This window comes from Magnolia sinica, chromosome 17 (assembly GCF_029962835.1).
Source record: "Magnolia sinica isolate HGM2019 chromosome 17, MsV1, whole genome shotgun sequence".
NCBI classification, from domain to species: Eukaryota; Viridiplantae; Streptophyta; class Magnoliopsida; order Magnoliales; family Magnoliaceae; genus Magnolia; species Magnolia sinica.
In genome coordinates this window covers 21,425,761-21,441,941 of record NC_080589.1, presented here as the reverse complement: position 1 = coordinate 21,441,941, position 16,181 = coordinate 21,425,761, and the positions used below count along the sequence as shown (strand labels likewise).

Genomic DNA, 16,181 nt, shown 5'->3' with positions numbered 1-16,181 from the left:
TTGGTGGTAACATGGTCACCTTGTGAGTGACTTAGCAACGGGGGGGAAAAAAAACTGAAAAATCCAAGGGATATAAAGCCCACTCTCTCCTCCTTCACAAAGAGTAGGAAATTTTAAAAAAAAAAATTATAATGCAATGAGAGCATTTATAACAACTCCTAACCCTAATTAACTTAGACCATTTATTCCACTTCCTAACTTCTAATCCTAACAATTTATTTCAACAAAATATTGCATATGACAAAAGTACCCCTTAATCCGGCCAGAACGATACACGTCGTTGGAAAATATCCACCATAACTTACTTGAATGATGTAAAAATTGCATGATCTTAGGATTATCAGAAAACTAACTTAATAAGCTTTCAAACAGGGCTGGTTTCCCACTGTTTAAACATCATTTAGTACCCCAAAAGTGGGACACTAGAAAAGTGATAAATAAAAAAGTAATTAAAACTTTAACTCAATCTAAATAACTAAGTAGGAGAAAATCTTTCTAAAAAGAAGTTAGCATGAGTTGGGAGCCATTCAAGTAGAAAATTCTTCATTTGAGATCCACAATGGTGACTCACTCTTAACAGGATCATGGTCCTCCAGGCTCCAGGGTAAAAAATGACGATCCATACGTGATTCTTCAAAAATATGGGCCTTTGAACTGTTTGATCACATACTGTATGAAGATCAACAATAGAGATTAGTGTGGCCCAAATGCAACCTATATCACTAATGGCCCAATGTTCAAGACATTGTAAAGAACGATATTCCGACTGCTTACACTTAAATGTATGTGAAAGGTGAATTATTTTGTCCCATCTTGGCTACAGTGCTCCCTCGTCCACAAACCCCCTCCCCTCGGGTTGAGGTTTGGCTTGAACGTTGGATTTTAGCCTACCATCCCTTGACCTATGAGAGGTCTTGTGATTGCCTTATCTAGGAAGTTAGCTTAGTGCCCCATCATTGATGATAGTCCTTGTGGGGAACCAAATCATCTTTCAAGTCCCCAACTAATCATCGCATTGGCTTTTAACATAAGTGTGCATCCATCGAACATTTTAAATAAATCTTTGAAAACCAATTCATTCCTTGTATCTAGGTAAAGACTGTCAAGATATCTAAACATCTTTGGGTCTTCAATCATAGAACCTCGCCCATGATGTCAACGTATGGAATTCCTCAGTGTATTCATTCATCAATTTATTCCCTTGACATAGATTTTGATGTATTTGATAAAAGTCGCGGGGAACAAGCAAGGTATTTAATAATGGTACCGATGGCCATAATGGCCATTGTCATTACTGTTATGATATGAGCCGTAACAGTCGTTATGGTAATGATCCATTATGAGGCCATAGCAACCGTTACGACTCATTTTTTCCATAATGGTCGTTATGCCTTTGTAATGAATAATGGTACCTACACTTGTCGTTACGTAACGGCCATTACATAACTGTTTTTTGGATCCATGGCCACAATTCATATGTAGGAACTTCCTTATTAATTTCTTTTTTATCTTTTCCCATGAAGTTACTTTCTCTTCACCTTAACAAACCTGTGATCCAAAAACTTCATGGCATCCATTGTGACAAGCAGTGATAGTATACGTGTTAACAAGTTGAAGAAATTGATATAGTAGCATTTCTATACAAAGGATTTGTCGTCTTTGATATTTCTTAGGCATTGATGTGGCAAGGCCCAAGGTGGGAATCAACTTGTCACAACGAAAATATGTGATGAATTTACTAAGGATGAGACAGTCGTCTAAAAGCTAAGCCTACTGAAACTCCCACAGATACAAATTAGAAACTTAATGTGATCAAGATGAATTAATTGATGATCCAAAGAGATACTGTCGACTTTTGGGAAAATTAATAGATCTTATCCAACCTAATATTACACATCCTGTTACCGTAGTCACTTTATGCAGGCTTCCCGAGTTTCACATATGGAAGCCTTGCTTCAATCCTCAAGTATTTAAAGGGAGCTCCTAGTCATGATATCCTTTACAAGCAAAATTGTCATGTTCGAGTGAAAGGATATTCGAATGAAGATTAGGCCAGTTCTCAATTTGATGGGTGATCTACATTTGACTATTATACTTTTGCAGGTAGTAATCTTGTTACATGGAAGAGTAAGAAGCAAAGTGTTGTAGCCGGTTCAAGTGATGAGGTGAATTACAGAGCAATGGCCCATGCGACATGTGAGCTTATTTGGCTAAAAACTTAATGGATGAACTTTGGTTTATAATAAAGGTTCTGATGAAGTTGTACTATGATAATCAAGCAGCTTCTCATATTGCCAATAACCCTATCTATCATGAGAGGACCAAGCACATCGAAGTTGATTGCCACTTCATTAAGCTAAGGAAATTTGCATGTCGTTCGTCAAGTCTCAATATCAACTGACAGATATATTTAAGAAGGTTATGAATCGTACTCAACTGGATCGTCTCTTTATCAAGCTGCGCATTCATGGCGTGTGTGTGTGTGTGTTTTTAGGAGGGGGTTGGTCCAACTTGAGGGGGAGTATTATCGAATGTGAATGTGGGCTACATATGGCCCGTTCTTAGGCCCATTTAGATTTAGGACGTAATAGTTCTTTTACACAAACAGATACATGTATAGACGACACAATCTTAGAAAAGTGTAATGGCCTTTTAACATAGATACATTACAGTGGCATATAATTACATTTACAGTTTACAGAATGATTCTAATATGCATTCATTAAAATAAATATTTTTTAGGAATTTATTATGACAACGCAAATAATTCTTAATAATGATCATATATTGACTGAAGTTAAACAAAGATTTCGATTTTCAGTCCAATTTGTTGTTGGACATAAAGGTTAACCATTTACTCCAATTTCACTTTCGTATAAGATGAAGAAACAGCTTATGCATTAAGGTCCTACATACATGCTCAGAACATGTTGCTATGGGATGAAGTGCATATTCTGCCAGCAACTGTATGAACTTCTCAACACCAACAGACTTCATTATTTTGAACAATTTATAAGTTTCTATGATTAGCTGCAAGTGGGTGGAGGTAGTAAGAAAGGACTTGAGGACCCATGGCTTAGGTAAGGATATGGTCCATGCAGTGCTTGAGTTATCGGTAACTCTACAAGTTTCGCAGGTCAGATATACAAAAACAATATCGTTATTGCCGATAATCGGAAATGCAGGGAAACATGGGGAAAATAGTGGAATTTTTTAGTGAAACTTCAGGGGATGCTAAAATACATATATTTGTATATTTAAGAATTTTTTAAAAAAAAATGCAAAAAGAATGCATACATAATAAATTTCCATTTAACGGGGGTCTAAAAGCATATTTTGTTGTAAGAAATCAGTCCAATAGTAACCAAAATGAGTTTATATAATACAAATGCAGGTATCATACAATAACTACGACATGTAAAAGTAAATGAACTCAAACATGCATCCATCCATGATCTATATAATACAAATGCAGGTACCATACATCCATCCATGCTTACACACTCATACACGCATACAAACATGCATTTCATCATGCAACCATGCGCCTGTTTAAAAAAAAATAAATAAATAAATAAATTGAAATGGAATCATTTTTTAGTAAACGGATTTTTTGCAATATCGATATATTGGCGATATTACCTAAATATCACCGATACACTAGCAATACAAGCGACACTTGCAATTTACATAGTCTAAAATACTGGTGATACAAGTGGCACCTAGAATTTACACAACCATAAATATTGGCGATTCATTGGTGATATTTAACGTTATATCGCCGATACTTGGAATTTCTGATACTACTAGTATTATCAGTATCACTACCGGTGTTATTGGTATCAAAACGGACAATATCAGGGATATTATCGATAAATCGGGGATACTCCGAACAATGGATCCATGATAGAGTGGAATGGCAAAACAGTATGTGTCGCTGAGCCCAATTAATTGGGATAATGCTTAAAAGACGATGATGATTAAGCTTCTATAATTCATACAAGAGCAATAGCTCTTCTTGCAATTCAGAAATCTTGAAACTGCACATGATGACTCACAAACAGCTTGCAGGTGGAGATGTGGCTAGAAACGAATTAACCAGCCCTGAGTGGCTCAGGGGACTGCCCATACATGATGATTCATAAGCAACAACCTAGGGTGTGCAACTGTGGTCTCTCATCTCTGTAACTAAGGATGATGTCTTGAATAAGACGACACATCATTCTTAGCAACAAATCCTTGCAAATCATGTGAAAGTGTGCCGAAAATTTGAATCCATACCCTTTTCAATGCTTCCAGAAACATATCGGGGACATCATCATTTGCTGTTTTCTTCAAAGCTGAGATCAGATGCTTGACTATCTCTGCCACACTTGCTCCGTGCATTACAAAGTGAGAAATGATCTCTGGACCAAGATAGTCCTGCATGAATTGCAATTAAATAAGACTCATGGGTATGCATGGGGTTTAGCAGGATCAATGAAAACATCCATGTTGTTTCAACAAGATACTCTCCTACTTCAGCTGCAGGAATTGTAGATAGTGCCTGATACCAGAAACCTCAGATCTCAAAGAGAAGTAATATAGTCGTTGGAATTTTTAACTAGAAACAATGAGGAAGAGGTGACCTTTACTACTATCAAAGTCAAAATAAAATGCCATACCTCTAATTTTCAAAATCATGTATACTTTCTATACTTCACATGACGAAACTAGCCCTATTAATTCATACTTATTTAGTTTCTGCATACATGTGGCATGTCTGTATGGCTAGAATTATCCTCTATCCATAATATTCAAATGATGCACCACCAATAGTGGGCCCACCAAGGCATTCAATAACAGTAACAGTGGCTGCCATGGCCAGCCTTATGGCTGTTACGGCCCCCCAACGGTTGAAATTTTTGTAAAGGAAAAAATGAATCAGTTCCATATGGGCCTGTTACAGGCCCATACCAGTCCGTTACGGATCCGTAAAGGCTGTTATGGTTGTAAACTTCCTCATTTTTTAATACCACGGGGACCCAAAAATTGGACAGAGGCCCTAATAAATTCTATGGATCTTGGGCACATGCACCAAGATGGCATATGTGAAGTTCTTCCCTTTGGCTTTTAGAGGTGAAAATACAAATTGCATTAGTCATCTCATAGACCACTATTATAAATCCCACTCATAATTCAACATTGTAAAACTAAAAGCTCAGCTATAAGCAAAACTCCATAAATTTCCAAATGTGTAACCTTACTAAGATATTCTGTTCATGCTTACTTGGTACTGTTTTTGACAATGTCACCGTTTAGAGGGGGAAAAAACGATGCTATGATGAGTAATAAGCGTGCGAACAACAATCATACAAGGGCCATGCTTGCATTTCAAATTACTTGCTCAGATCCTGTGCCCACTATAGGTGGTCATAAGCCAAAATTATACTGAGAATATGACCCTAGCTGGCTGATTGATGGACATCTAAATGAAAACTAGTTAGTGTTCCGAATCAACAAACATCATGTTTTTTGAACTCTAACATAGTGTTACTTAATAATCTAAAGTTACAGATATACTAATTACATTTACCAACCTATCAAAATAATGTATCGCAAATCTAATGATTTCTGTTCTCCACATCCAAGTTTGCCAAATTTTGATCCGCATGCATTAATGAACGCCAATTCCATGCCTAGGCCAATTAAATTGGTACCCCATCTAAACATAAGCATATGTGCAAATGAATGCGGATTAAAGTGGCCAAATTAAGCCAATTCAATCAGGTGAACCACAATAGATGGCCCACTTAAATAGATGGCAAGAAAATTGTCTTATCTGCTCATTTTTTAGATACACTGGACCACTTGAGTGAAGTGATTTTTGGGCCAAAGATCTATGTAGTATTGGTCAACTGATGTAAATGCTTGGATCTTGTGCATGAGTGACAATTGGCATGTGTGCCAGTGTGTACATAGGCAGGGCTATACACATACTTGAGCTCTACAGATTTTTAATATCATAATGATGTAACCTATAAGGAGTGTTTTAAATAGCTTACGGTATGTAGTGGGAAGCCTATGCTACGTATCATTTCATTGCTTAGCCTTATGTTATGTAGCTCATGAAAATAGCGTAAGTCACATGTAGCCTACGCTACATATCATTTCATTGCTTAGCCTTACTGTAGCTCATGAAAATAGCGTAAGTCACATGTAGCCTACGTTACACACAACATAGCTCACATTACAATTTATTTTTCACTACAACATTAAGTTCAATTAGGGATTGTTTGGAACGTGGGATTAGGTGGTATTGCATTGCATTAGGTGGGATATTAAGTGCATTCAGCATTTGGAATCCCTGAGAAGGATTGGATTAATCCAAGGATTTGACCTTCCAGTCCCAGCAGAGATACAAAAAGATTTCTAATGGATTTTGAAATCCACTACATATGTGGGTCCCACATTGATGCATGTGTTTTAACTAGTGTTTTAAATAGCAAGTAGCATATAGCGTAGCATTTGACCCTCTATAGCGTGTAGCGTAAGCTACAGTGTATAGCATAAGCTATACCATACTTAATATTTTTTTAATTAAAATAATAGAAAATGTCATAAATTTTACATAATGCATAATTCCTATTATTTTTTTATTGCAAATTTGAATCATCAACCACATATTTTCATGCAAAATCTATCTCTTTGCCTTCAAACATCTCTAAGTGTGACCACTTTTTTTATTTATTGAAACATCACAAATTCACAATATGGACCACGATTTGGATAGTCTGGATTGATCCAAGTGCTCTATCCATGATATGGACCACAATTTATATGGTCCAGATTAATCTAATGTAGTGCCACGTGTGATGGGGATGAGTCACCACCAGTTTAAAATAAGTAGTGAACTAGCATAGAAGAAACACTTGAAAAAAAAAAAAAAAAAAAAGAGGAGATTTCAGGTAGCACATGCTACCTGCGCTATGCCACATGCTCCGTAGCTTTCGCTACCTGCATACACTATGTAGCATTTTAGCTACGCTACGAGCGCTACTGAAAACACCGGTTTTAACCACGTTGTCTATCCATATGTGCCTTTTACACGTGACACTTAAGTTACTTATGAATATAAGCGACCAGCATCAATTGTGAAATCTAGTCTATTGATTAGAATTCCAACATCCACCAAATATTGGTTTCACGCAATATAGTGTTTTTCCTGACGGAAGAATTTGATCCCAAACGTGGGATTGGATGGTCAAAATACCATGGTATTTCCAGACGTACATTCATTGAGTAATAATGGTGTTAATTCCATCTAATGCAATGCAATGCATCTTTCCAAACAAGTCGTTGATGTTTTAAATGATTTGTTACATTTTTTCTATTTTCAATAAAAATTAATTAATCTTTTTGATGCAGGACAATTAACCACTTTCTCTAAAAGCTCAAACAGATAGAGCATGACGAATTAATCATTTTATCTCATAGCCTAGGCCCCAAATCCATGGGTTCCGTGGGCCGCCCACCCCGAGTGTGCCTCTGCACCCCACAGGCCACCCCACTCAAGCCCAGTGTGAAAATGCACCCGCATTAATCACCCTCGGTGAGGAGTCTCGAACATGAGACCTCCCGCTCTGATACCAATTTGATGTAGGACAATTAGCCACTTGCTCTAAAAGCTCGAACTGATAGGGCATGACAAATAAATACCTTTATCTCATAGCTTAGACCCCAAATCCATGGGTTAGGTCTTTGGCCGAACCCTCCTCGTGGGGCCCAAATTCATGGGTTCTACCCCCTCGTGGGCCCCAAATCCATGAGTTCCGCCTCATAAGAGCCACCCACCTCACACAAGCCCCAAATCCATGGGTTCCGCGAGTCGTCAACGCCGAGTGTGCCCCTACATCCCACAAGCCACCCCACTCAAGCCCGATGTGAAAATGCTCCCGCATTACCTTTCGATGCTTTAAAATAATACAAGTAACAATATTAAATAAGTTTTGTTGCTCTTTCTTTACCTTTGTACTTAATCATTGTCGTTTCCCATTACTTCAGGTTGCCTTTGGTTGCGCCAAATATCATGTAATTTTATTAAATTTAATTGTTAATCAATCTAATTTGGTGCAAAATATGATGAAATGGATGCAACCAAGTGCAACCTTGATTAAAAATCTAGTAGGGTGTAGCTTATGTGATACACTGTAGATTATGCCTCGTGCTTCAGAGGGGTGAATGCTACACTACATGCTATTCGTTGTTTAAAACATTGCTTATAAGATATTCCAAAATGATAAACATTAAGTGTTTGTCATTTTCTTTCATTAAAGTTACTAACCACTCACTTCAATTCACATGCACGTGACAAGTGTGTACGATATCCAAGATGATATCAAGCAAGCCTCAACTTGGGAGGGATATAACTTAAGAAACACACTAATAAAACATTCCTAACTCAACTGGAATTTTTATTGAAAAAATGAAGTCCAAGGATTTAATTGTTGTTTCTGAGTGAGACTTGCCCGGGGACCAAAATCAGTAGATCTCGCCCTAACTTGTCCATTGTGGTTCCTGTATGGATTGAATAGCGGAACAAGATTCATGTGGCTGACCCCAATTAATTGGGATAAGGCTTAGACGATGATGACGATTGTTTTGGTGGTTCATCTTGTTTCGAACTGAAATTGATACTACTTGGATGATACTAAGTTTTATTCGACAATAATTAGAATCATGAAATTGATAGTCAACAGAAATTTAGGCTCTTTATGGAAACACCAATGTTCTTTTCATATGAGTTCTCAAATAGATTGGTTAGGATCAATGGGAATGATTTTTGGGATATGGTCCATCCAAGGTACGGTGTACCCAATGACCAACTAGGATCGTATGCATGTTTGCCATGCGTACAAGAATACGGTCATTGGTACTCGTAAATGTAGTGACAAAAGGCTTACCGAGCGTGGTAGATCCCATGGTGTCAATTTCGGAGTTGCCACCGGCCTTATCTTTGTATAACTCAACGACGGCTAGAATCCTTGTTTGTTGCCCGTAAATCGAATTGTAAGAAACCATTCAATTTCCAAGAAATAGACTCAACAAAGGTCTTCACACCAAAATCTTGGGTAAGGGCCACGTTATAGAGTAGGAAGGAGTTAGGCACCCTACTCTATCCGCAATATAGCAGTCTTTATCTAAGGAGAACAACATTCCAATGATTGGAATTTCAACAAACAGTTGACTTGCATCCCAAAGGTAAACGAAAAGATAAAAGGAAAGAAGAAAATGAGAATGTTGGAGGGTTAGAGAAAGAAGTTAGAGAGGTAGGGATTGGGGTGAAGTCTTCTAATGTCTTCTCTCGCGGTGCTCGCTAGCATGAACTTGGCAAGGATCAATCTGGAGGTTGCAACTCCTTAATAATGTAAATTTGGTTTGTGAAGGAGGATCTTGACTCGGAACTTCATCTTCAAAGGGAATTCAAAGAAGTAGAAGAGCAAGGGAATACTTCTCCTCAAGAGGTTACTAAACCACCACTCAACCACTCTTAAGAGTGGAGTTGTACTCAACCCTTAACGAGAAGAGCTTCCCAAGCTCTTAAACCACAGCTCATCTTCTCTTGCTCTCCCCGTAGTATCTTCTCTCCTGCAGAATTGGGTAAGTATGGCCAGAGGGAAGAGTAGGAACTCTTAGAGAGGCTTTAAGACTTGGGATTTTCAAGATGCAAGACCGCCCTCTTGTAGCAGGAGGCCTCTAAACAGAGGAAAGGGGTGGCAAGGTTGTAATTTGAGGAGGTTAGGGGTTTTCTAAAGGGTAGGAAGATTGGGGATGGTTGACAAGTGGCTTAATCCTGGATGTTAATTGGGTAGCTTGGGTGTAAATTGAGGGAATTCCAGTGGTTGTTAGGATATAGGGAAGCTTCTAGAAGACTTCTAGATGTTGGAAAATGAGTGGTGGGGATTAAAGCACTTGGGAGAATTTTGTGGCTTGAAGGAGGGGTAGTTTTGGGATTTCAATAAATAAGGAGTAATTTGGTAAAAAGATGATAGATTGGGGTGAAATTAAGGCTCCTAGTAGTATTTTGGTACAAAGTAGGTAAAAGGGTCAAAGGAAATGGAAATTGATTTCTGGATTTCCAGGTAAGGACAAGATGGTAATTTCATACATTGTTTTTTTTTTTTTTTGGGCACAGTCCAATACACACACCTCTTGGCTTTTCAGTCATAGTTTGGTGCTCAAGTGTTGGATTTAGGTAATCTATCACTTCACATATTGCAAAGGGGACTTGATGGGCTAACTAATACTTCTAGTTTAATGAAAAAATTTCCTAAGAGTAGGGAAGATGTGGGGTCCACAACTTAGGTCAAATTTTGGTTCTGTAACAGTCAACCCATCGCTATCCAATATTTTGATCACAACTTCATGCCCGCATATTGGATTGAGCTGAAACCAATCTCATAGGAAAGGTAACTTGATGGGCTACAAGATGGAGTAAGAAATTGGGGCCCGAAAATGGATAATCATTGAAATGAAGATAAACCTGAAAAGTTTAAAAGGTTTTTCTGTGTCCAAGAAAATCATACAAAAAATAGACAGGAGTGGGCCCTGAACCTAGTTTAGGCTGGGTCCCGCACCTCTTGAATCTTTTCAGGTCTTTTCGTTGAGTTTGAGAGGGTTTCAGTGAGGTTTTGGGTCGCATTAGGGCTTAGGTTTGGGGTTAAGCATAGTTTGGGCTTCCATAGTTGACGAAAATTCTGCAAGCCTCTCACCTTGATACAATGCAAGATTTTCCCTCCACGATGAATGGGTTAATTAGGCCAAGCAGTCTGTTGAGTGGGGTGTCTACAGTACCTTAAGCAAAAAACAAGTGGCAAACACTGTGGTGTAACCCTTCAAGCACCCATATTCTTCCTTGTGTCCTCATGTGTAATGCATGTGCAGTTTTAATACTTGGAAGGGAAAAAGAAAAAGTCCCTTCATTATTAATTTATTATGCAAGATCAAACAACGTAGGGCTCACAGGCTCCCACATCCCCATCTTTCCTTGTAGACTTTCCCAACTAGTTTCGATCACTCACAATGCCTCCAAAGATGAACTATCTTGACTTCAATTCTTTAAAAAAAAATTAAAAAATCCACCTGGTATCAAACTTGTCCAAGCCATCTTCAGAATTCCTGTTGTGAAACAGGATTAGTAAAGCCAGACCCAAATAGCTTTGGGCAAGTCTAAGATGATGATAATAAGTTCAGCTACAGTGAAGCATGAGCAGTAACCTTTTTTCTAGTCAGAAAAGTGTCCAGTTAAGATCTTTAACAAAGATTCGTTATTGCATTCAGGGGAATCCTCCCCCTCTTCTACAGGTGGGATTCACCATGACAAGTATTTAAGAAAAAGAATCAATCAGTCGACCATGGCATATGATTGTTTAACAAATTAATATACGACTTCCATTATCATCGTTGCCATGTGTAAAATTTACATATACACAAATAAGATTTCCATGACCATGACTGCTACACCGATAATAGAAACAGCAAACATTACAAGCAGGAAAGGGAGTGCGAGAGCACAGTCCCAACTGCTGCTGCTGAGAAAATCAAAACCACCAAATGGGAAGAGATGGAGATGCATTCTATATCACGGCTGTTCATCAATAAACATATAGTCAGTCTTTTAAATAGCTACGCTATATAGCATGTAGCTTACAATACAAAGCGTAGCTTAGCCCTAATGCTATATAGCTCATGAAAATAGTTTAAGTAGCAATTTAGCGCTTATGCTACATGATAATCTGAATAGGCTAAATGCTCCATAGACTACACTACACGCTACGTAGCTCACTTTACAAGCTATTTTTAACTACAACATTAAAAATCAATTAATGTTTGCAATGATTTGTTACATTTTTCTATTTTTAATAAAAATCCGTTGATTCATTGCTCTTTCTTTACCTTTACACTGTGCTCTTTCATTATTAATCAGTCTAATTTGGTTCATTATATCATGAAATTGGTGCAACCAAGTGCAACCTTGATTAAAAATATAGAAGTAGCATGTAGCTCACACTTATGCCTCACGCTTCAAAGGGTAAACGCTACGCTACACGCTATTTGCCATTTAAAACACTGCATATAGTATGCAACAATCAAACTATACCCTCAAGGGAATAGCAGCCCACATGCTAAAGCCAGCATGGAAACATGATAATTAACTATGTTAGCATAAAAATAGAGAATCGTGATAACCATCATCCAGATGATGACTATAACATGTGCTAGAACAAAGGAATTAATTTAGTGGAGACAATACTGCTGATGGAATGAGAAGAACCAAGTAGATAACGAGTAAGGACTTCTGGAAATATATATATATATATATATATAACCATCGAAAATAATGCTGGACATATATGCAATGCATTGGAATTGCCTGAGTACACGCAAACACAATGCATACAAGCCAAGCTAGTAACCATTTTATCGCTCTACAACGAAGCAGTCAGACCAATCTACAAGAAAATCTTAGTAATTAATACATTTAGTGTATCAGAAAACAAATTGTTCACCTTTGGAACTGTATCACTAGCCACTAATTTTGCTGCAGCAATCATGAAAATCTTAGTAATTAATACATTCAGTATATCAGAAAACAAGTTGTTCACCTTTGGAACTGTATCACTAGCCACTAATTTTGCTGCAGCAATCATGACTGTATCTGGATTTGTCTCTTCAATATATTCTTCATTCACATCTTCATCTTCTGTCTCATCTGTGATATTATTACAGGTTGAACAGTGAGTTAAGAATTCTTCTAAAGGAGACATGATCTGCTGCTGCTACATATGAGGCTACGCTGGAGCCCAAACATATAATATGATCATTTCTTTTTCCTTAACAATGGCGACAAAATTTATTAAGAAACAGGAGAGCAGAATAGAAAAGACAACACACAAGCGGCCAAAAGGAAACGAAGGGTGATAACAAGGAATCATCAGCCCTTACAAATCACTCATTGGAGCCCAACAACTCATTGATATCTATCAGATTACAACCGACCCAAACTGACACTCCTTTAGAGCAGGTTACCATGCATATAGGAGCATTACTGAACACTTTCTGCTTAGCAGTAATCACAATAACTGCATACTGTCAAACAACCATTTACTCCAAAAGCTTAAGCTGTCAGAGTGTGGTGTATCAATGTATATTGAGGGACTTTATCACTTCAACACCCCCCCGCACGTGCGAGGTGGGAACTCCGCACGAGAACATATTGACGAAGGTGGAGGGACACTCACACCATAAATAGGCCGGGCTTAATTTCCCGGTCCCTGGGCCGGACCTGATTTTCCTGACCCCTCGTGGGAGAATAATATATTAGCAAGGCATATTTGCTGCTCTCGAGATTCGAACATAGGACATTCCGCTCTGATACCATGTCAAACAACCATTTACTCCAAAAGCTTAAGCTGTCAGAGTGTGGTGTATCAATGCATATTGAGGGACTTTATCACTTCAACACGTACAATGGTCAATGGGTTTAAACTTACCTGAAATGTTGAGCCGTTGCTCACAAAGCTTCCAAAACTTTTGAATAATTGAATTGTCTGGACAAAATCCAACTCCTTCCAGCTTCGTTGAGGAAAACCTTGACTTTCTGAACAAGCACCACATTTCTGCAAGTATGATACAGACCTTGGGCACAACAGAGATTTTATAAGACCAATATTTAAGCATTTTGGGACAGCTAATGATAAGTTATTTCAATTGACTGTTTCATGGCTACACACGACGATTTAAGGAATTAAATATAAAACTAAGTTAAGGCTTACTCTTGAAGAAAGAAGACCTCCACTTTTTCTCTCCTCCCCAACTTCAAGAAGGGTGTGCAAAAAGTACTCTAGTTTCTCAAACAGGGTAGTGCGCTTGGACAAAAGAGAAGATACAGATGCTTCTGAAGGATTTTCACTGTCAACAGAATGGAGACTCCACGCTACATGCAAGTACATGTTCAGAAGCAGAAAACCAACAACCTGTAAGGGTGTTGACAGCATCAAGAGCAGATATTAGAAAGAAGAAAAGAATCCTACACTTCTTTTTTTCTGTTTTTTTCAATCATAGCAGGTAATAAATTGCATACCTCATCATCTGCATTTTTGAGATTCTGAAGGGTGCTAACCAGATCGTCATATACACTTTCATTTGGAACACATTTTTCCAATTGAAGCTCGTACAACCGTTTCAAATTCACTAGAAGGGAATATTCATCATCACCCACCTACAACCTAAACATGTTATATTTCTCTGATTGATAAATAATCAATACAAAGAAAGATGGGGCAAAGAGATTTACCACTGCATCTTTCATGGCAAACTTAAGCTTAACTATCAGCTCATTCTCAAGTTCCTTTAGTTTATTTTGAGCAAAATCTTGCAGTTCTGCTTTGCTTTCAGCAGAACAAAAGGTGATGGCCTTGACACAGGACCTCAAAGTGGTCTTCTCGCCATGCTTGAAAAATGCATCTTTTATTAGTTGAAGAACGGTTTTGAAATTCTGAAAGGCAAGCGAGTAGGTATGGCCAGTGTTAGGATATCAGAAAAGAATATTCTAGGGGGACATTCATGTGAAGAAATTTCCAGCACTCACCTGTTCCTGTCTCTTCAGTGAGTAAAGCTCAAGTTTCAGATACAAAATTATCTCAACCAGTGATGAAACCTTCGTTTTATCAGCCAAGAATTTGCGTAAAAGCTGCGGGTAGCTCTTCATCATGGCAACAGTTATTTCACGTCTGCTATTTTCCAGTGCTTCCTGACAATTGGCATAACAAACAACTTCATTAAAAAGTACAACATTATGAAAATGCATGCATCAGAGAATTTTTATAAAGTCAACCCCCCCCCCCCCCAAAAAAAAAAACAACACCAAAAATAAAAATAAAAAACCCATAAAGCATGTCCTTATGACCTGTTTGGATTCAAGGAGAGGAAAAGAAACTAGTGGAAAGGAAAATAAGTCTCCGCTGTTAGTTTCCAATAAAATTTTCCATTAAAGTTGCAAAATTGGGGCCCATTATCAAACTTGTTGTTTGGCAAAACAAATTTTTTTCATGGGAAATTTACTAGGTAATTGGTGACATGTGCCACATTGGCACATGTGGGATGCTTGAAGATGGACAGTGGAACATTGATGCATGGCACATGTGGTGCCTAAAGATGGAAGGCGGTGCATGCAGCACGCATGGGATCCTCGAAGAGGGATGGGCACTTGAGGCATGTGGGGTGCTTGAAGATGGACAGTGACACATGTAGCACTATGAGGCTCTTGAAAAAGGATGGTGGCAAATATGGAACATTGATGCATGGCATATGTGGGGTGCTTGAAGATGGACACTAGAACACATGGTGCAATGACGCATGTGCAAGTAAGCAAAGATGGGCATTGGTACATGTGGCATGTGGGGCTCTTGAAGATGGACAGTAGTACATCTACAAATTGGCACATGTAAGGCACTTCAAGATGAATGGTGTCAGATTGGTACATGTGGGACATATCAGACGTGGTATGTGGCCCATTGGTGCATGTGGGGCATTTGGCATTGCACGGGCCAAAAACTACCTTCCTTCAAACCAAACCTTGGCAGCCATTTACCGAGCAACGCAAGATTCATATGCTCTAGGTTTCTAACTCCCGTTCCCCCTTCCTTTTAAGGCTTGAAAACCTCATCCCACTTCAAGAGGTGGAATTTATGTTTCAGTTTGGCTCCTTGCCACAAGAAATTCCATCTTAAACATTTTGAGCAACATGTAGTAGACTGAGAGATTCAACATCGCTGCTTCGATTAGCGTTAACCTTCCGCCTAGCGAGAGATGCTTGTTGTTCTAGTTAGATAGCTTCCTTTCAACCATTTCAATGACTTTTATTCCACAAGTGTTTGGCAGGCTTGCCAATACACAAAGGGAGCCCAAGAAACGTCAATGGGAAAGAGCCGGCCTTACACCCAAAAACCTCAGCCACCTCGACACTTGTGGAGCACACCCAGATCAATTCACTCTTCAATACATCCAACTTTTAGCCTTAAAACCACCTCAAAGCATCTCATAAACGTTATTAAATTATCCACCATTCCAACTTTTGCATCACATAAAAGGATAGCCTTCTCTGCAAACCACAAGTGGAAGGTTGGAGCCAAACTAATCTT

General features: G+C 38.4%; 1 protein-coding gene across 2 annotated transcripts in view; it reads right to left on the bottom strand.

The window, feature by feature from the left end:
* LOC131231402 (sister-chromatid cohesion protein 3) overlaps positions 1 to 16,181 on the bottom strand; it is a 61,023-nt gene that overhangs the window by 20,358 nt on the left and 24,484 nt on the right. For both annotated transcript variants that reach the window (XM_058227569.1, XM_058227570.1), the window contains exons 13-19: positions 14,630 to 14,791; positions 14,336 to 14,536; positions 14,123 to 14,260; positions 13,815 to 14,015; positions 13,533 to 13,677; positions 12,645 to 12,751; positions 4,282 to 4,422 (exon numbers count right to left, since the gene is read on the bottom strand). In XM_058227569.1, the coding sequence (XP_058083552.1) occupies positions 4,282 to 4,422; positions 12,645 to 12,751; positions 13,533 to 13,677; positions 13,815 to 14,015; positions 14,123 to 14,260; positions 14,336 to 14,536; positions 14,630 to 14,791 (1,095 nt within the window). The remainder of the gene's footprint in view (positions 1 to 4,281; positions 4,423 to 12,644; positions 12,752 to 13,532; positions 13,678 to 13,814; positions 14,016 to 14,122; positions 14,261 to 14,335; positions 14,537 to 14,629; positions 14,792 to 16,181) is intronic.